General features: G+C 32.4%; 1 protein-coding gene across 1 annotated transcript in view; it reads left to right on the top strand.

The window, feature by feature from the left end:
* The window catches only part of LOC127728077 (cyclic AMP-dependent transcription factor ATF-2-like), a 34,817-nt gene extending 16,392 nt beyond the window's left edge, over window positions 1–18,425 (top strand). Inside the window, exons 5-11 of the mRNA XM_052235278.1 lie at window positions 2,590–2,867; window positions 4,509–4,767; window positions 6,305–6,519; window positions 7,371–7,448; window positions 9,043–9,139; window positions 12,252–12,360; window positions 16,778–18,425. Coding sequence (XP_052091238.1) covers window positions 2,590–2,867; window positions 4,509–4,767; window positions 6,305–6,519; window positions 7,371–7,448; window positions 9,043–9,139; window positions 12,252–12,360; window positions 16,778–17,025 — 1,284 coding nt within the window. The 3' untranslated portion in view covers window positions 17,026–18,425. The remainder of the gene's footprint in view (window positions 1–2,589; window positions 2,868–4,508; window positions 4,768–6,304; window positions 6,520–7,370; window positions 7,449–9,042; window positions 9,140–12,251; window positions 12,361–16,777) is intronic.
* The last annotated feature ends 3,687 nt before the right edge of the window (window positions 18,426–22,112 follow it).

Here is a 22,112-nt window from a genome sequence, read left to right as displayed (position 1 = left end):
TCAATGATAATTGGTATGCAGTTGTATAAGCATTAGCACATCTCATTTCCATGGAGAATATTTGGTCCTTACCCCTCAGTCATGGTCTTTTGACTTTGAAATGTTTGCTTAGTTTACATGTATTAGTTTGTGATTAGGTCAGTTAAAGATGAACCTCTAATGTTAAGTCAATGATATTTGATATGCAAATGTATTGGAATTTGCAAGTTTCATTTCCATGGAGATTATATAACCCCACCCCCTCATTATGGTTCATCGACTTTTACATAGTTTACAAGTTAATGTTTGTGTTTAGCTTTGTTTAAAGGGAACAACTTATGAAAAGTCAATGGTATTTGGTATGCAGTTGTATTAGCATTGGCACATCTTATTTCTATGGAGATGTTTAGCCCTGTAACTTCAGTCATGGTTCATTGACTTTGAATATTTGCATAACTAACATGTTAAAGTATTGCTATTTTAAATTCAACATTTGCATTATCAAAATAACAAATAGGTGAGACATATCTCTGTGTTAACAGTTTATTGTCGAGCCTGCGACTTTTGTCGCAGAAAGCTCGACATAGGGATAGTGATCCGGCGGCGGCGGCGGCGTTAGCTAACTTCTTAAAAGCTTTATATTTTAGAAGGTGGAAGGTCTGGATGCTTCATACTTTGTATATGGATGCCTCATGTTACGAAGTTTCCGTCAGTCACATGTCCAATGTCCTTGACCTCATTTTCATGGTTCAGTGACTACTTGAAAAAAGAGTTAAGATTTTTTGTAATGTTAGATTCTCTCTTATTATAAGTAATAGGATAACTTTATTTGGTATGTGCGTACCTTGCAAGGTCCTCATGCCCATCAGACAGTTTTCACTTGACCTCGACCTCATTTCATGGATCAGTGAACAAGGTTAAGTTTTGGTGGTCAAGTCCATATCTCAGATACTATAAGCAATAGGTCTAGTATATTCGGTGTATGGAAGGACTGTAAGGTGTACATGTCCAACTGGCAGGTGTCATCTGACCTTGACCTCATTTTCATGGTTCAGTGGTTATAGTTAAGTTTTTGTGTTTTTGTCTGTTTTTCTTATACTGTATGCCATAGGTCTACTATATTTGGTGTATGGAATGATTGTAAGGTGTACATGTCTAGCGGGCAGGTGTCATTTGACCTTGACCTCATTTTCATGGTTCAGTGGTCAAAGTTAAGTTTTTGAGTTTTGGTCTTTTTTTCTAATACTATGTGCAATAGTTCAACTATATTTGGTATGTGCGTACCTTGCAAGGTCCTCATGCCGGGCAGACAGTTTTCACTTGACCTCGACCTCATTTCATGGATCAATGAACAAGGTTAAGTTTTGGTGGTCAAGTCCATATCTCAGATACTATAAGCAATAGGTCTAGTATATTCGGTGTATGGAAGGACTGTAAGGTGTACATGTCCAACTGGCAGGTGTCATCTGACCTTGACCTCATTTTCATGGTTCAGTGGTTATAGTTAAGTTTTTGTGTTTTTGTCTGTTTTTCTTATACTGTATGCAATAGTTCAACTATATTTGGTGTATGGAAATATTTTATGATCTATTTGGCAGTCACGCAGGTTTTATTTGACCTTGACCTCATTTTCAAGGTTCATTGCTCAGTGTTAAGTTTTTGTGTTTTGGTCTGTTTTTCTTAAACTATAAGCAATAGGTCAACTCTATTTGTTGTATGGAAGAATTGTTAGCTGTACATGCCTGCCTAGCATGGTTCATCTGACCTTGACCTCATTTTCATGGTTCATTGGTCAATGTTTAGTTTACTTGGTTAATGTTAAGTTTATGTGACAGTTGTAATAAAGCTTTATATTTAGGACTATCAACATAATATCAATGATTAGTAAAGAAGGTGAGACATTTCAGCATGTGCACTCTTGTTATATTCTTTATTGATTCCACACTATTTGAAATTTTTACAAAATCTTTAGTATCTAATGGCATTTTGCATCTCCTATTTTATTCTTTTATCCTAATGATTTTTGGGGTTTCCAATAGCTAATCGTGAACTTTGCTGTATCTACAGAAGGGGTAGTATCTGTATCTCCTTGTAAAACAAATACTTTATTTCAGCCAAATTTTCATCGAAACTTTCTTACATAATGCCATTGTCCATTTTCTATTCTTTTTTTTTTCAATCCAAATAATTTTTTATGTTTTAGACAGCAAAACATACACTTGGCCATATCTATACAAAAAAGGGAGTGGGCTATGAACTTGTGAGCTTTGCCAACAGTTTTGCTAGTGAGACATTTAAGATTTTTAAGACAAGATTTTGGTTGGAATCAAATTAAAAGATACCCTTATAAAGTAATGTATATGCAATCTAAAGCAAATGAGTAGATATAAGGCAAAGTTGAATCTCTCCTCCCTTATATGCATTGTAGTTGTGTAATTTTTCATTTTCTCTGCATTTAAATTCTATAAATGAACTTTATTTAGATGTCAAGTGAATATTTAAGGAGGACTGTTGTAATAACTGAAATAATTGAAAATAAGTGAGCTCTATAAAGTTACTTTAATTTTATTTAAATAATTGTTTGAAATTTTAATACTGCAATTTTTGTAGGGGATACCATTGCCAGGACCGTCTGGAAATGATAATGAATTGAACACCCCTGTACCACATATTCCAAGGTCATTGTCAGAGATCAGTCCTTTAACAAAGTTTAGACGTAGCACAACTGAGAAGCTTTCACTGAAACCTGAACCTAAAACACCGGATGATGATCAAGAGATAATTGTGACAGACAAAGAAGTCTGTTTTGTTACGCCATTTTCAAGGTCACAGGTTGTCATGTCAACCACAACATTGATTACTGCTGCACATTCCACAACTCAGTCTCCGTAAGATTTCTTAGAATTTATTTACGATGTATGCACAGTAAAAGGAAATATATTTACTTAAAGAAAAGAGATTCCATAAACAGAATTATTGCATGAAACTGTTACCAATGATATATTTAGAAAATTTAGAGATTTGATATTCTGAAACCACTGTGTTATACAGGACCAGTTTTTGCCGTAATTACCTAATTTATTGAAGGTACTGGTATATTCAAGACTTATGATTTGAGACCATGCTACAAGAAATAAAACATAGTGGTAAAATAAAAAATAAAAGTCAAATCAAATCATGTAACTTGCTATTTGCTAATACTTTATTATGTTGCAGCCTGGACATATAAATAAGGATATTCTACATTGTATTATTATAAGGTAATCAGGGATTGACCAGGCACATGTATAAAGTTAAAATAAAATTTCTTTTTTTTTTTTATGGATACTGATTTTTTATGCCCCGCTAACGGAGGGGGCATTTAGTTTTACCCTTGTCCATCTGTACGTACGTACGTACGTACGTATGTACGTCCCAAAGTCGGTTTCTGTTCTCTAACTTTAGTTTGCCTCAACCAAATGTTATGAAACTTACACACAATGCTTATTACCACAAAACACAGATCAAGTTTGAATTTTGGTGGCATCACTTTAACCGTTCTAGAGTTATGCCCCTTTACAAATGGAAAAATTGCCGAATTTTTCGTTTCCGTTCTTTCACTTTAGTTTACCTCAACCAAATGTTATGAAACATATACACAATGCTTATTACATGTACCACAAAATACAGATCAAGTTTTAATTTTGGTGGTGTCACTATAATCGTTCTATAGTTATGCCCCTTTACAAATGGAAAAATTGCTGAATTTTTTGTTTCTGTTCTCTAACTTCAGTTTGCCTTAACTAAATTTTATGAAACTTATACACAATACTTATTACCACAAAACTCAGATCAAGTACAAATTTGGGTAGCATCACTTTGACTGTTCTTCAGTTATGTCCCTTTATAACTTTATATGATATGCAAGTGGGGGCATCATCTGTGTCCCATGGACACATTCCCCATTTATTTGGAAAAAAAAGTTTCACTGTCTACAAGATTTGTCTTTTTTATAAGTAAAACATTAAGTTACATGACTTCACAACATTACTAGAATTTAAAAAAAAAAATTACCAAAATAGGATCTATATGAAATTTTTACACAAATTTTGGTTTTATAAAGACATGATCCCTTTGGGATTTCCAAATAATCATTCCAGAATTATTGAACTTTATTTGTGCAAAATTTGTACATCCTGTTTGGTTCCATGAATACAAGATTCTTTTCAATTTTGAAGTTTTTTCAGTGTTGTGGGACTTTAAAAAATAAATTACAGATATGAGCATTGAGCATGTCTATTATGGTAATATGGTAAGTTTAAGGGAACCAATCTATGTGATTTTTTACGAAGTATGAAGTATTGTGACCGTTAAAATTTTTTTATAAAGCAGTCTAAAAAATTCAATGATTTAATATTAAAAAAAAAATAATGTCAAATTGACAATTAAGCACAATATAGAAAAAGAAAAAATGAAATTTTATACATATTAACATTCTTATAGACAAATTGATTTGATTATTGTTTTAGCTACATTAATTATATTTTCAGACCCAAAACCACAGTTGCCCAACTATCAATGATGCCAGTTGTACAACAGTCCCAATGTACCATGCAGATCTTTTTACAACTTCCAAATGGTACAACAGTCCCAGTTCAGATACCAGCATCCATTCCAAGCGTACCTGTGATCCAGGCTGCACAGCAGCAGGCAAAATCAAATGTCATCAGTCAGACGAGTCTTCTGCAATCTCCTCCCCAACAGACTATAGCATCTCCACAAAAATCTCAAACATCTCTCACCAAACAGGCAAGAATTTGTTTTTTGTTTGCAATAAACATCAACCAACTGAGATTTACAGCTTCTATTGTTCAGCTTACAAGTCTATTAAAACATAACGGGTAACAACATTTTATTAAATGAAAAAGGAGTGATATACCTTGCATTAAGTTTAAGAGAGTAATTTTATAATCCTATCTCTGAGTGAAAATCATTTTTTTCTCGGCTGCGGCAAATGTCACAGAGTGCGAGACATAAGGATGCTGATCCTGTGATGATGTAAACTTATATAAAACGTTATATTTTAGAAGGTAGAAGTTTGTGATACTTCATATCTTGTATACAGATAGATGTCTTATCCTCTGAAGTATTGATATGAATTATGTCTGTTGTTCTTGACTAAATTTTCATGGTTCATCGACTTAAAAAAAAAAATTATTACATTATTTAGTAAATATGAGTAATAGGACATCATTTTTGGTAAATAAAAATATTGCAAGATATACATGTCTGTCAGACAGGAATAATTTGACCATGACCTCATTTCATGGATCATAGATTAACATTAAGTTTTTTTAGTAATAGTCAATGTTAAGTTTTTGTGATTAAGTTTGTTTTTCACATGTTATAAGCAAAAGGTCATTTATATTTGGTTAATGGAATGATTGTAAGGTATACATGCTGTTAGGCAGGTTTCATCTAACCTTGACCTAAGAAAAGTATTTTTTTTTTTCCAATTTACCTTACATAGCAGGAGGGCGAACGTGTCTGCCAACAGTTTCCATGCAATAACTTATGAACTGTTCAACCAATACTTTTCAAATTTAAATATGTAGTTACTGATGACAAAATGGAGGTCAAGTTCGATATTGACGATTTTCAATTATGCTGTTCTGGAGTTATGATATTTGATAGATTGTAAAATGGCACTTTAAGTCGTTTCCATGAAATAATTTATGAATCATTCTACCAATGCTTTTCAAATTTCAATATGTTATTATTGATGACTAAATGAAGATCAAGTTAGATATTGATGATTTTTGCTTTTGCCGTCCAGGACTTAAATTCCTTGATAGATTGGAAAATTGCACTTTAGGTCGTTTTTGTGCTATAACTTATGAATTATTTGAACAAAGCTTTTCAAATTTCAATATGTTGTTACTGATGATAAAATGGGTATCACTTTCAATATTGACCTTTTTTTTACTTTTGCTGTTCTGGAATTATGGTCCTTGAAAGATTGGCAAAAGGCACTTTATGTTGTTTCCATGCAATAACTTATGAAGTATTCAGCCAATGCTTTTCAAATTTTGATATGTTGTTACTGATGGCAAAATAGGGGTCAAGTTACATATTGACTATTTTCACTTTTACTACTCAGGACATATGAAACTTGATAGATTGGAAAATAGGCACAGAAAATGGCAGGTCAACCAATACATTAGAATACAACAATTTCATTCCTATTAGCTGACCTCAAGTTCAGCAATGGTTACATTCAAAATACTAAAAACCTGGCAGCTCATTTCTTGTATTTAATTAAATCATTTTTTAATTCTGGTTGTAGAAATTGAAACAAGCCATACAGCAACAGACATTACCATCACCAAGTTCACGATCAAACACACAGATAATACAAGTTTCACCGGATGGGTCCATTAGTAGTAGTTCATCTTTTGCTGCTAATATTTCCCATAATTCACCTTTATCAATGGAGCAGTCATTTTTATCTGATACAGCATCATCACCAGATACAGTGGATTCCACACAGGGGACCTCATTGTGAGTGTTTAATGTATCTTTAAAAGAATTGAGGGAAATTAAGACATAGATATTGCTTATCTGATACCTTTTGCATCAAAAGGATCCATGCTTGTAGATTGTGTCCTTTGATTTTTTAAAGTACCGATATGGCCTTTTGAATTATAGACATTTAAACTGCCTTTTTCACAGTGAAACTAAGTACACTAGATTTGTATTATACAGATGTTTATGTTCAGTTTTGTTGAGGTTTTCTTAAAGGAAGGTGATAGTCACACACATTAATATTTTTAGTTGATTTTTAAAGGCAGGGGAGTCATACCTAAACTTTTCACATAAAGTGACATGAAAAGGTGCAGTGGGATGAACTCATAAAAGTGGTTATTTACACCAGAAACTAAATTTTGATAATGCTGTGCATGCCATCATAGTTTTCTGGTCACAGTAGTGAGGATTAGGTGTCAGAAGATAAGGAATGATCTTAATAGATACATCATGGGAACAGATACAAAATTTTGGAATAATGTAAAGAAAAGATTAGGAACAGGAACCAACTGATCATGAAACAAATGCTTAATTTATCAGACATTTAAGTCATAAAAAATGAATAACTGAACCTCACTTGTAAGCAAAACTAAAATGGAACATGTTGTTCAGCAAGACTTCCAAGTCAGACATTTGTCAAGACAATAGTCTTTACACTACATACTTAAATATTTGAAAAAATGTTACTCTTAGATACTTTCAGTAGAATCAGTACATCATTTAAGAAACTATTGTGATTCAATTCATGTTTTTTTAAAGATAGTTAAGTTTCTTTTTTTTCATTTTACCTTTTTAAGTACATGTACCTTGATTTAATTTTTTATAAGCTCAAACAAAAGAATGAGAGGAGATGATGATGACGACCCAATGGATGGAAGACGAAAGAAATTCTTGGAAAGGAATAGGTATTTTTAGTCTTTGATATTGTCCAATACTATAAATATAAAAGTAAGATACTAATGTCAGTGGGCATGACATAGAATAACCATCAGTAGGCATGACCTTCTTGATTAACCTTCAACAGACATGACCTTCTTGATTAATCTTCAACAGACATGACCTTCTGGAATAACCTTCAACAGGCATGACCTCCTGGAAAAAACCTTAGACAGACATGACATGCTGGAAAACCTTCAACAGACATGACCTTCTGGAATAACCTTCAACAGGCATGACCTTCTGGAGAAGCCTTCAACTGGCATGCTCTAAACCAAAAGTTTGTAATTCAAAATTCCAAGATAAAATTCAGAAAGAAGGTCCAAAACCATCTGTCTTAAGGTTAACATTTTCTAAGATAATGACAATATAGAAATAAGGAGATGTGGTATGATTGCCAATGAGACAACTATCAGCTAAAGTACAAATGAAGTGGATGTAAGCAATTATAGGCAACCGTACGGCCTCCCAACAATGAGAAAAACCCATACCATATAGTCAGCTATAAAAGCTTATTTAAAGTACGATTCTTCAATTTTATAAACTATGAAACAAACATTGTATCAATTACTGGCTCCAGATTCAGAAATGGAGTATTATTAATAACATTATACAGATGTCACTGATTGGACAAAGTGTTATTTGCCAGCATACTGAGACTGTGCAAAATGATTTTTAAGGATCTGTGTATTTGGACCTTCCACACATTTCTTCTGTCATGTTTTGTTTATTTTAATTGGTAAAAACAATTTGTGTTGGTAGATTTTCCTGACCTAATTGGCCAGTTTTAATTTGTTCCTTTCAAATTAAATGGCCAATTGTTTCCAAACTTTATAGAAATGATGATAAAGAGATTCTGCAGAGATTCTTCATATTTTGCTGACTTGTCTTTTTTTACTGAAATGATACTACATGGATGTGCCTTTGAGGGAGCGCATCTTTATTTCTTTTATGAAACTAGTTTGTTAGCATGAACTAAAGAAGGATGAGTTAATGGAAAGAAAATCCTCATTTATTTCTTGTTAGATGAAAAACATGGCCCAAAGATGCAATTCTTAATTCAGGTTGTTCAGTTTTCAAATTGTTTTAAAAGAAAATGCACCAAATTTATTTTTAAAAATCCTGTAACCAGTCAACTGCTTTTCACATATCTGGACTATAATTAAAGTGGCAGTCAAATATTCATAATTTTGAAAAAACAGTATGCAATTTATTTAATTTCTCTTGCACAAATGTAATGATTTACGAGTTTGAAAAAATATTAGAACATGTTTAAAACGTCAGTATTCCAAACTTTTCCAGTTTATGACCTAATCATTTTGTTTTGCTTACATAGAATATCCTTGTCATTTGAAACAAAGATATTGTCAATAATAGTCTGGATACCTTAAACTCAAGGAGGCAGAATACTCTATTGGGCTGGATAGTGGCTGTTCTAGACATTAGGAAGAAAATACAGTCCTTTTTAGAGCCTCTATAGTTAACATTTAATGTATACTGATTTTTATATATTTTTTCATTTATAGCTATGATAAAATGATTTTTAATTTGACTTTTAAACAGAGCTGCTGCAGCAAGATGTCGTATGAAAAGGAAAAACTGGATAATGAACTTAGAGAAAAGGGGTTCTGATTTACAACAAAACAACAACAAATTGCAGGTTGGTGTAAATGATATTCTTTTAAAATATTATAATTTTTATTCCAAAAAATCTCATAGCTCATTTATTTTCAATACATCTTTCTGGAAAATACAAAATCAAAATTTAATAAAATTTACGGTACACCATCCTTTCAAAAAACATCTTGTCATCCATATCAAAATAATAAATGCAGTTTTTTTTTGGAAAAAAATAATTTAAAAAACAACACGCCTTCTTAAAAACAAGACATTTTGAGTTTGTTTAACTTTCAATTACATTTTATTTGAAAAAAATCTTTAAAAAAATGTGAAATTATCAATTTTTGTTTCCATGGTTAACACCCTTGGCAACAATTCCCCCAAGAATTGTATTGTGTATACATTATATTGAAAATAGGATTTTTCTCCTTATTGGAAAGTATAATGTCCTATTCCAATATGGATGTATAAGTTTGCTTTACTTCCTTAAAAATTGTCTAAATTGGGTATTTCTAACAGCTGTTGGACCCTACCATGTTTCCATGATTTGTTAGGGTTGTTCCAATCATACTCCCACGTCATATGCTTATTATGAATGAGTTACCCAATGTCAATTGGTGTAAATGAGGCCATTGAATGATGACGTAAGAATATATATAAGCATTCTACAGCAAAATTCACGAATGAGAAACTGAACATCCTCTAAACATGGAAAAATAAACAAACGATGTAAGAATTTGTTGAAAACCAATTTTCTAAAAATAAAAGTAAGATAATCATTTAACTTCTCCAACCCTGTCTAAGTATGTTATGGTAAATTTGTTTAAGCATGTCATTCAATCAGTTTTCTTTGTCTTTTACACCAATATTAGTATTGGGTTCAATTACAGGAACAGCAAATATTTGCCTTCACCTAAAACACTTTGATCCAAAAGAATTGCTGTCTGTTCTATTAGAATAAAAAAAATTCGTAAGGGTTCCGCGGAACCCGGTGTCTCGCCTACTTTTGCTGTTAGTCGCAGACTAAACAAAAATGGGGAACAAATTATTAAAAATTTCCTCTAGATACTATCTTTTGATTGTAAGAAGCTTCTATCCAAGTTTGATAAAAATCCAGGATAGTTTAAGAAATTTATTAATATTTTAAAAACTTTAACCACAGAGTGAATGTAATGTTAACTGGCAGAAAAACTAAGTCCATTTATAAGTAAAATACTGATAAACAGGATTTTTTTTTACCAAATTTACTACTGGATACTATCTTATGATCATAAACAAGCTTCTGTCCAAGTTTGGTAGAAATCCAGGATAGTTTAAGAAAGTAATTAAAATTTCAAAAACTTTAACCACAGAGTGAATATTTGTGGATGCCGACGACGGAATGTAGGATCGCTATGTCTTGCTATTGCGACAAAAGTCGCAGGCTTGACAATAATTGATAGGGGCTTGAATTTATATTGATCTTACCATGGGTTGGCCCTTTATGCGGATATTTTACCCCTCACTATCGCTTGTGGTTAAATATTAAATTTGAGTTGACTTTAAATTCAGATTTAAATGGTATTAATATATATCATTGGCATTTAAACAATGACAGTGGTATTTTAAAGGATATAGATGCCTGAAGTTCACCTATTTCATAGTGGAAAAAGAGAATTTTTGGATGGGAAAATAAAATAATATGTTGCCCTGGCATCTGTGGTCAGTAGCAACCATATGATTATTATTTTTCTATTTATTTATCAAAGTGTGATAACTGACAAAATTTGAAGCTCATCTGAGACTAGGCTTGCCACACCCTATATCTGACATTCATTCGTCTCTAATGATACACAAAATCAAAATGTAACATTAATGTCCCGATTAAATGTAAATTGTGTCATTAAATGGCAAGATTCAAAAGTATTTAGTCATCGTACTTACAGAAAATTTCCTGCTAAAATCAGCATATCCTACCGTAGTCTATAATCGGTCATAGCGTTGGTTCGTTCGGATTTTGTTATTGTACTTATCATACGGGAAAACTCCGCATTGACGTCACTACGCTAATACCAGCGTATAAAATTAGTGCAGAATACATTTTTTCTACACTTCTAAATAAAATGATATTTCTAAAGATATGTTTTCATTATTATTCTTAAGTATTGTACAAAAATGCAGATTTTCTAATGGCCATTTCAAACCTGACTTCCGAATGCCTAAAAACATTTCAGAACTTAAGAAAACCCCTCTTCCGGCCTCCATTGCTTTGTTTACATTCCATTGAGCGTCATCAATCTTAATGGCAAACCAAACAGGCCAAGCAAATCGTATTTTTAAGAATTTCAAAATGGTAAGCACCTTACGTCTTACGCGATTTTCCCGCGAAAAAAACCATCCAAATTGAATGAAAAACTTTGGGAAACAAACGATAATCATGCCATATTTTTGTTCAGGAGTATAGAGTAGGTTAGTAAAAAACAATATACATATATTTTTCATAAAAAAAATTTTTGGTTTAATATAAAGAGATCGATATTCTGACCATAAGTAAATCATATAAAATTCCATTGATGTTAAATTTCATGGCTTATTATGAGGTTTCATATTGAATAAACCCCCAATTTATTGCAAACTATTTCAAAGCAATATCATACAAACAAATAATATAATTGACTTGTACTAAAAAATCACCTAATAGACAGTAGAGCAATTTGATTGGATATAACGATTCAATGTGTTATGTGGTTTTGAAGCCATTAGAATTTGAATGTAAACAAACCGGGTCAGCTGCTCCAGTATGGAACAACATCGTACATTCAGTGACTGAAAAACAATTATGAGTAACCAAGCTTGACAATACACAGTAATAAAAAAACAAAGCTAAGTCTACAGAAAAATAAAATAAAAAATGTCCTTAAGTGCACGACTTACCACCATTGCGGGATACTAGTATCCTATTTTTTAATCATTCATAAGAGGAATTAAATCCAAGTATATGGTGCTTAACATTACTTTTGGTTACCCTTTTTATGTTAAAAGAATATTGTTTAAGAGGAGTCCTGTTAAGAATTATTTGAAAAAACTGTGTATTTCTGATGGTAACTAGTACTCGACCAGTACTGATGATATAAACTGTAAACAATACATAACTATAAATATTGGTGTTTTAGGGGGAGATAACTTCATTAAGAACAGAAGTAGCACAGCTGAAGACCTTATTGTTGGCTCATAAAGATTGTCCTGTTACACATGCCATGCAGAAACAAGGATTACAATTTGGTAAGATATATAGAAACAGAAATCTTGTCTAAATTAGACAATAGAAAATAACTTTCTAATTACCAACAAAAGTTTGTTCATGTAGTAATCAGTGCAATACAAAATTGTGGAATACATTATAAAAATAATTTATAATAAATGAATTAAGAAAGATGTGAAGAATATAACAATTTACTAGTCTATTAGCCAATTACTGATTTGATTCTTTTATCACACACTTTTAACACACACTGTTTCCTTTGCAATTGTAAACTGGTTCTAAACAGGTCAAAGCTTGATAAGTTGAAAATTTTACAAACTTAATTGAAAAATAACTATTGATATCAAAAGTTTTTAGCTTAACAAAAGATCCAATGTAATTGAATTAGATTTGAAAAACTTAGATTACACACAGATAAATTTGTTATTTCTGCTTGTTCTTCATTGGCAATGAAATGTATGTCCCTCGTAAGGGAAATAAAATGCTCCGCTGGGCGCAGCTTGATATGACCGCAGAGGTCGAACCCTGAACAGTTGGGGCAAGTATGGACACAACATTCAAGCTTGTTACAGCACTAAATTTAGATTGTAATTAAATATTTGACACAGCATAGGTTTCTGACACAGAATGAAAGAACTTAAAAAATTTTAATTTACCTATTCAAACCATATCATTATTATTTGCTTTTATATATAAATCAGAAATAACCAATTTAAAATGGAAAATTTTAAAGAAAAAAAAAGGAAAAAAAAATCCCCCCCCCTAATTTTTTGAACCCCCTTATGATTCATCACCCCCAAACTCAATCCCAGCCTTCACTTTGTGGAATGGTACCTTGCAGTACAATTTCAGAGAGATCCATACACTTGAACACAAGTTATTGTCTGGAAACTAGAAAAATGCTTGTTTTTTGGCCCCAAATTCCTAAACGTTTAGGGCAATTACCCCCAAATTCAAACCCAGCTTTCCCTTTGTGACATGGAACCTTGTAGTACAATTTCATAAAGATCCATACACTTACACACAAGTTATTGTCCTGAAACTAGAAAAATGCTTGTTTTTTTGCCCCTTTTTGGCCCCTAATTCCTAAAATTTTGAAGCAATTACCCCCAAATCAATCCCAGCCTTCCCATTGTGGTATGGTACCTTGCAGTACAATTTCAGAGAGATCCATACACTTGAACACAAGTTATTGTCTGGAAACTAGAAAAATGCTTATTTTTTTTGCTCCTTTTTGGCCCCTTATTCCTAAACGTTTTGGGCAATTACCCCCAAACTCAATTCCAGCTTTTCCTTTGTGATATGGAACCTTGTAGTACAATTTCAGAAAGATCCATACACTTACACACAAGTTATTGTCATGAAACTAGAAAAATGCTTGTTTTTTGCCCCTTTTTTGGCCCCTAATTCCTAAAATTTTGAGGCAATTACCCCCAAAATCAATCCCAGCATTCCCTTTGTGATATGGAACCTTGTGGTACAATGTTAGAGAGATCCATACACTAACACACAAGTTATGTCTGGAAGTTACAAAAATGCTTATTTTTGGCTCCTTTTTGGCCCCTAATTCCTTAACTGTTGGTACCATAACCCCCAAAATCAATCCCCATCTTCCTTTTGTGGTATTGAACCTTATGGTAAAATTTCATAGAGATCCATTCACTTAAACTAAACTAGAGTGCGAAAACCAATGTGTCTTCGGACGACAATGACGCCGGCTGACGATGACGACGCCAACGTCATACCAATATACGACCGCAAATTTTTTTTACGGTCATAATAAAACTAGTACATATGGATCTCTAATTACAGAGTCAATTGTGGAATTGGCAAATAGGCTATTGATTGACATTGAGTTCTGTATTTATTATTATACCCCGCTTTAAAAAAGTGGGGGTAGACTTTTTACCTCTGTCTGTCCGTCCATCCATCCATCCGTCAGTTCCTCCGTCAGTCCATCCGTCTGTTCCATGAATATTTTTCTCAGGAACTACATTACAAGGATTTCTGAAATTTGGTTTCAGGGTTTAAATGAGTCAGCTATACCGTGTGATGCATTTTCAGATTCATCACTCAACAACTTCCTGTTTACCGAACACTTACAGTGACATCCAAGTAGTTGAAAATTTTCGTCGCATTTATCTCAGGAACTACATTACAAGGATTTCTGAAATTTGGTTTCAGGGTTTATATGAGTCAGCTGTACCGTGTGATGCGTTTTCAGATTCATCACTCAACAACTTCCTGTTTACCGAAATATTTGGGCAGGGGTATCATCAGTGAGCAGTAGCTCACAGTTTCACTTGTTTTTTATGCACTGCAAAAATATATAATACATGTATATCAGAAACATTTTATCTTTATGATGACTTGCCTAGATTTTATATTTTGCAATTTTAAAACATTATAAATTCAATATTATGGTTCTAATTCTCTGTCCACTAATATGTGTTATTTTGATTAAAATTAAAACATTATTAGCTCAGCCAAAACTAGGCTTTTATAGTTGGTTGATATTTAGAGGTCTTTATACAGTCTTCTGAACCATTGAAGAAAAAAAAGGTGCATTGAACTAAACTTAGCTAGTGTTATTTTAGTTGGTAAATAGATAAACAGATTTTTTTTTAATAAATGATAAGGGGAACCTTAAATTCTTCAGACTGAAATCCATAAAAAGGTCCCTTAAATGTTTTTTATACGACCGCAAAAAAATTTGCGGTTTTATATTGGTATCACATCGGTGGCGTCGTCGTTGTCAGCAGCGTCATCTGAAGACATTTGGTTTCTGGACAATAAATTTAGTAAATGTAAATAGAAATCTATGAAATTTAAACACAAGGTTTATAACCACAAAAGGAAGGTTGGGATTTTGGGGGTTATAGTCCTAACAGTTTAGCAATTAGAGGCCAAAAAGGGGCCCAAATAAGCATTTTTCTAGTTTCCAGACAATAACTTGTGGAACGGTGTATGGATCTCTCTGAAATTAGACCACAAGTTTCCATACCACAAAGGGATGGTTAGGATTGGCTTTGGGGGGTTATGGCTCAAACTGTTCAGGAATTAGGGGGAAAAACAAGGGTTTCCTGGTTATTGGACAATTAAAAAAAAGTACAATGTTAAATTTGGATTACCTCCCTTACACTGCTTTTGAATTATGTATAAAGAAATGTTGTATTGTCTTGAGGTGATTAGCTGTCAATTTATTTTTAAAAGTTACTATTTAGAAATGCTGATTAAGGAATATTTAATATATTAATTTTAGCCATGATTATGTTTGTCATTTTCTATTTTAAGACTTTTATGATGTATTTAAATGGGTAATTATGGTTGCAAACTTCATTGGAAATTTGAATTGAGATTATTTTTTTGGAAAAGGGGGGGGGGGGGGGGGAGTAAAAAAGAAATTGTGAGGGGGGGAACAATTTTTTCTCGTTTCAGATTTCAGAAATTAAAAAGAAAATTTCTTCAAATATTTTTTTTTTTTTAAATAAAAAGGGGGGGGGGGGGGGGGGGGGTCAATTCGCAACAGCAGCAAAAAATTGAATATAAATTCAAATCATATAACCAATTCTAAGTTCTTTGACTACAGTTATTCTGTGTCAGAAACCTATTATGTGTCAAATATTTAATTACAATCCAAATTCAGACCTGTATCAAGCACGAATATTGTGTCCATTTTTGCCCCAACTGTTCAGGGTTGGAGCTCTGCGGTTGTATCCAGCTGCGCTCGGCGAAGCAATTTATTACACCGTATGATTGAAGTAGTACCTAAAGAAAATTCCATTCATGTGGTCAATTATATTTTAATTTGATCCAAAGCTATACTAAAGATGCTGTAACCAAAATTGCTGTTGTGGAAGTTTGTTAAATCTAATGTAGAGTCATCTGAAGCCAAGCTGTTTCACTTGAGTGTTATTGACTTTGATACATCATAATTGTTTAAGAGGGTACCCAACACTTTTACCAAATAGATTTGGCTTGCTTAAATTTCATAAAATTTTGTCCAAATATTTACTTTGACCTGTTGACAAAAATATGGAAAATTCAAGAAATTTGAACCACACAATTTACAGGAAAAATTTCATTGAATATATAGCAGTTTGACAAACACTAATTTTGATCATTGAGAAGCTTGATTTCTCTTTACTAATAGTATGTGATTAAAAGGTTCAGCTGATTTTTAAAGAGTTAACTCCCATAGGTGTTCTATGCCCCCATAATAACTCCACATCTATTGAAATTGATCTGACCATTTGCCAAAAAAGATTGGTAGATACCTGTATGTATTATTAAGAGACAGCAGTTGGTAGTCTTGAACTTACTTTTGCATAAAAGTTCTACCCAAACATGATAGATGTAATTTGATAGACTAGTATCAGCATCTGAAAATTATTTTGTTACGTTTTGTCTCTGATATTTTTTTTATATTTATTATAGTGACAGAATCTGAAGTTGTTGATGACACACCCATAAACCTTAAACAGGAAAACAATACTGCAGTTACATCATTTACTCACATTTTACCCGATCAAACTTATTCAACTTTATCAACCATAGCTTCTTCGTCAGGGGAGAGAACTATAACCATACCTACCCTCATTGGAAACACAGTGGAACACAAGACAATTAGAATAGTTCCTGCTGTTATGACTCAAGAAAATTTAAAACCAGTCAGAAAGAAATGACAGAGAAGAATTTAGTTAGATATTATTTAAATCACTTATTTTTAATTGTGGCAGCCATTTTTGTTAAATTTGTTAATTTATGATATTTTTGCTTCATTAGATATTTTTAGGTGTTTTAAGAAAATTGACTTCTACTATTAATAATTAAATTTTTTTTTTTTCCTGGTTGATTTATATTTTGAGTTTATTTAATACAACTTTTATAGAAGAACCAAGTTCATATTATATATGATTTATATACTGTAAAATCTGTCAGATTTGTTTTCTGAATGTCCGTCTGGTATTTCCTCCCCACTCCCCCATGTACAATGAAATTTGCACTACATGTATTTAAACAATGTTGTCTGTAAAACATGGCAGTTTTGCATTTTATTCACAACACATCAATCATCTCAACTTCAGCAAACTCATATGAAACAAGGAAATACCACATCATTTTTTCTCAATTTGATACTTTACTTATATTATTTGAACAAATCAGCAAAAATGTCAATGTAAAGATTGATTATTGGTGTTTAAAGCAACTTTCAGCACACTTGGCTATATTGTGTCAGCTATTTTTAATTGGTTGAGGAAGCTGGAATACCCAGAGAGATCTACCAGCCCTCAGCAGGAAAACTAGCGATCCTACTCAAGATTATAGTTCATTATTCATGCCACGAGTGGGGTTCGAAATTCCACTTCAATTGTTAACAGGTTAGTGTAGATGAACTTCTTAGACTACTCCACCCCTCAATAAATTTAAGAAGTAAATGGGACCAATTGCTTTAAACATGAAATACATCAATACCAAATGATAAATACCCATAATTATTTTGTGAGTGCTGCTAGTATGTTAATAGTTTTATCAGAATTACTGCAAAAATTTAATTAGATTAATGAAGAAATGGTTATTTTATATTTAACATTTACATTTGTACAGAATTAGATCGATAAGTCACGTTATTAAAAGCTTACTCTAATAAAAGGGGGAGCTTTTTTCCTAACTTCTAATATTTCAGTGTTTAGTTTTATAATTATGCATGTTTTATAAATTTAGGTATGCATTTTTAGTCTTTTTCAAGGAAATATATATTTTTTAAGGCATTATATATATTCTCATAAAGAAGTTTAAACAATTGGTAGTGTGACTGGAAAAAAAATTGATCCTAACCACTCAGTAATTATTTTCATTTGAATATTTATAATACTATAAATAAAATTGATTTGATATAATGTGGGCAATATTTTTGGACTATTTTACCTGCCAATTTGGTGATAAAGATAAAATTAGACAAATATGCCCCAGCATTAATCTGAACTTCAAGGTAGATCAGAATCAGAGACCGGTAACACATGAAAAAAGTCTCAAGAATAGTTTGGGCTTATGTAATTTGCCAAAATTACCCCCCCCCCCCCCCCTCCAAAAAAACCCCCCCAAAAAACACAAAAAAACAAACTAAAAACCACTTAACAGTACTTTCAAAAATAGTCATCCATGTGGATGATTGCTTCATTTTTGCTTTTGGAAGCTTCATTAATGTCATATGATATTTTTTTAACAATATAGTAAGCAATAGATTTTTTACACTGGAAAATTATTGTAGCATTTTCAATAGGTTAAAGCAGGGACTTTCTATACTAACGGGACTCGTCTCTATTGATTTTAATTAAATAACTACGCCTTCCGTATAAAGCTTCAAATCCAACAATAAACTTAGTTTCGTACCTCTGATATACGATACTAGTAGTTTATTTGCGTATTTCAAAGTACATTGTAATTTAATATTTTTTAATATAAAATCTGATTAATAGCCATTTACCATGACAAAAAATATAAGATTTTAAAAGAATGTTAGATTATTAAACTGAGACATATCGTTTTGAAGAACACTCCAGTCGTGCAAAAGGGGTTACATATTGAACAAGATGGCGGCCACTCGAAATTTACTAACAAAATACCTCAAAGTTCAAAGGTCTATATTTTAAAAACTATCCGAGAAATCTTTTCAAAAACAGCATTTTGCAATGACAAAGTGTATAAAATTTCATAAAAATGTTACTTCATTAAACTTGAACATATAGTTATATAGAATACTTCGTAAATATGAAATGATTTGCTATGAAGTCATGTGCCATCAGCGACGGCACAGTTCTGTCTGCAAATTTGTACAGACATTGTTATAATCGACCAGTCCCGTTAGTATAGACTGTCCCTGGTTAAAGCTAAAGTATTTTTTTAAATTATTTTCAATGTTCAAGGTTAGTTTTGCACATTGTTGTGTAAATTATGTGTTTGAAATAAATTAAGAATAAATAATATGACAGAAATATGAAATAAAACTGCATAATTGTACACACAAGAATTTCTTTAATTTTGGTTGAAAGGGAATATTGTGTTGATATCATATGTGTATGTATACTGATAGTCTTGTGATATTATAGAAAAATGTTTTATATGCTTTTGTTAAAAAGTCACAATAAATATAGCTTATTTCCAGATTTTATAAATTTCATTTAGACTGTGAGAAATTGGGCAAGCTTCATACTCATTAAATTATGCAAATTTTCAAATTCACAAGTTGTACTGAAACATGAGCTCTTACAAGTTTAGGATATTGTATCGACCAAAGAAAAAAGACAAACCAAATACATTCACATTTTCCCAGATGTCCACACCTTCATATTTTTTTACCTCTTAAATGTAAGAAGGTACATTTGTCTTCTTCTTTACCTCTTGCCAGAAAGTCTGTACACCTATAATGTCGAGTGCAATGGAAGTAACATTTTCATAGGGCAATTATAAGGGTCTGTTTTATGACCTGTGTCCCCAAAATCGGAAGCAGGTCTAGTATCGGCTCGACTCCGTCCGCCCATCCAAAAGAAATGTTATGTCAAAAATTTCTTGGCTTCTATGAAAGGGAACAATATTGTGTCTGCAGCTTTATAATGTTGAGTTGTAGCAAGTAAGCTATTTTTATACGACCGCAAAAATTGAAAATTTTTTGGTCGTATATTGGTATGACGTTGGCGTCGTCGTCGTCGTCGTCGTCGTCCGGCGTCGTCTGGCGTCGTCCGAAGACACATTGGTTTTCGCACTCTAACTTTAGTTTAAGTGAATGGATCTCCATGAAATTTTACCATAAGGTTCAATACCATGAAAGGAAGGTTGGGATTGATTTTGGGGGTTATGGTACCAACAGTTAAGGAATTAGGGGCCAAAAAGGGGCCAACAATAAGCATTTTTGTAACTTCCAGACAATAACTTGTGTGTAAGTGTATGGATCTCTCTGACATTGTACCACAAGGTTCCATATCACAAAGGGAAGGCTGTAATTGATTTTGGGGGTAATTGCCTCAAAATGTTAGGAATTAGGGGCCAAAAAAGGGGCAAAAAACAAGCATTTTTCTAGTTTCATGACAATAACTTGTGTGTAAGTGTTTGGATATTTCTGAAATTGTACTACAAGGTTCCATATCACAAAGGGAAAGCTGGAATTGAGTTTGGGGGTAATTGCCCGAAACGTTTAGGAATTGGGGGCCAAAAAGGGGCCAAAAATAAGCATTTTTCTAGTTTCCAGACAATAACTTGTGTTCAAGTGTATGGATCTCTCTGAAATTGTACTGCAAGGTACCATACCACAAAGGGAAGGCTGAGATTGAGTTTGGGGGTGATGATTCATAAGGGGGTTCAAAAAAATTTGGGGGGGGGATTTTTTTTTTCTTTTTTTCCTTTTTTTTTTCTTTTAAAATTTTCCATTTTAAGTTGGTTATTTCTGATTTATATTTAAAAGCAAATAATAATGATATGGTAGGAGATACACACCAAACAGGATGTGTAAATTATTATATAATAAGTATTGTGCAGTAGCAAGAAATTTTCAATTGCACAGTATTGCACAATAGCAAGAAATCTTCAATTGCACAGTATTGCGCAATAGCAAGAAAATCTTCAATTGCACAGTATTGCGCAATAGCAAGAAATCTTCAATTGCACAGTATTGCGCAATAGCAAGAAATATCCAATAGCACAATATTGGGCAATAGCAAGAAATTGTCAATTGTACAGTATTGCGCAATAGCAAGAAATAATCAATTGCACAGTATTGTGCAAAAGAAGATACTTCGTATAAATTGCTTATTTCTTGATCAATTTCAATGGGGATTTATTCTTGAATTCTTGGGGTTCTTTAATATGCTGAATCTAACCGTGTATTAAGTTTTTGGATTTTGGGCCCCGTTTTTAAATTGGTCCACATTGAGGTCCAAAGGGTCCAAAATTTAACTTTGTTTGATTTCATCAAAAATTGAATTATTGGGGTTCTTTGATATGCCGAATCTAACCGTGTATTTAGATTCTTAATTTTTGGTTCTGTTTTCAAATTGGTCTACATAAAGGTCCAAAGGGTCCAAAATTAAACTTAGTTTGATTTCAACAAAAATTGAATATATGGGGTTCTTTGATATGCTGAATCTAACCATGTATTTAGATTTATTATTATGGGCCCAGTTTTCAAGTTGGTCCAAATCGGGGTCCAAAATTAAACTTTGTTTGATTTCAACAAAAATTGAATATATGGGGTTCTTTGATATGCTGAATCTAACCATGTATTTAGATTTTTGATTATGGGCCCAGTTTTCAAGTTGGTCCAAATCGAGGTCCAAAATTAAACTTTGTTTGATTTCAACAAAAATTGAATATATGGGGTTCTTTGATATGCTGAATCTAACCATGTATTTAGATTTTTGATTGTTGGGCCCCGTTATCAACTTTGTCCACATTGAGATCAAAAGGGTCCAAAATTAAACTTTGTTTGATTTCATCAAAAATTGAATATATGGGGTTCTTTGATATGCTGAATCTAACCATGTATTTAGATTTATGATTATGGGCCCAGTTGTCAAGTTGGTCCAAATCGGGGTCCAAAATTAAACTTTGTTTGATTTCAACAAAAATTGAATATATGGGGTTCTTTGATATGCTGAATCTAACCATGTATTTAGATTTTTGATTATGGGCCCAGTTTTCAAGTTGGTCCAAATCGGGGTCCAAAATTAAACTTTGTTTGATTTCAACAAAAATTGAATATATGGGGTTCTTTGATATG

This window comes from Mytilus californianus, unplaced genomic scaffold (assembly GCF_021869535.1).
Source record: "Mytilus californianus isolate M0D057914Y unplaced genomic scaffold, xbMytCali1.0.p SCAF_2, whole genome shotgun sequence".
In the NCBI taxonomy this organism is placed as follows: Eukaryota; Metazoa; Mollusca; class Bivalvia; order Mytilida; family Mytilidae; genus Mytilus; species Mytilus californianus.
Note: the sequence above shows the minus strand (reverse complement) of the source record. Positions and strands in the feature narration are given on the sequence as shown.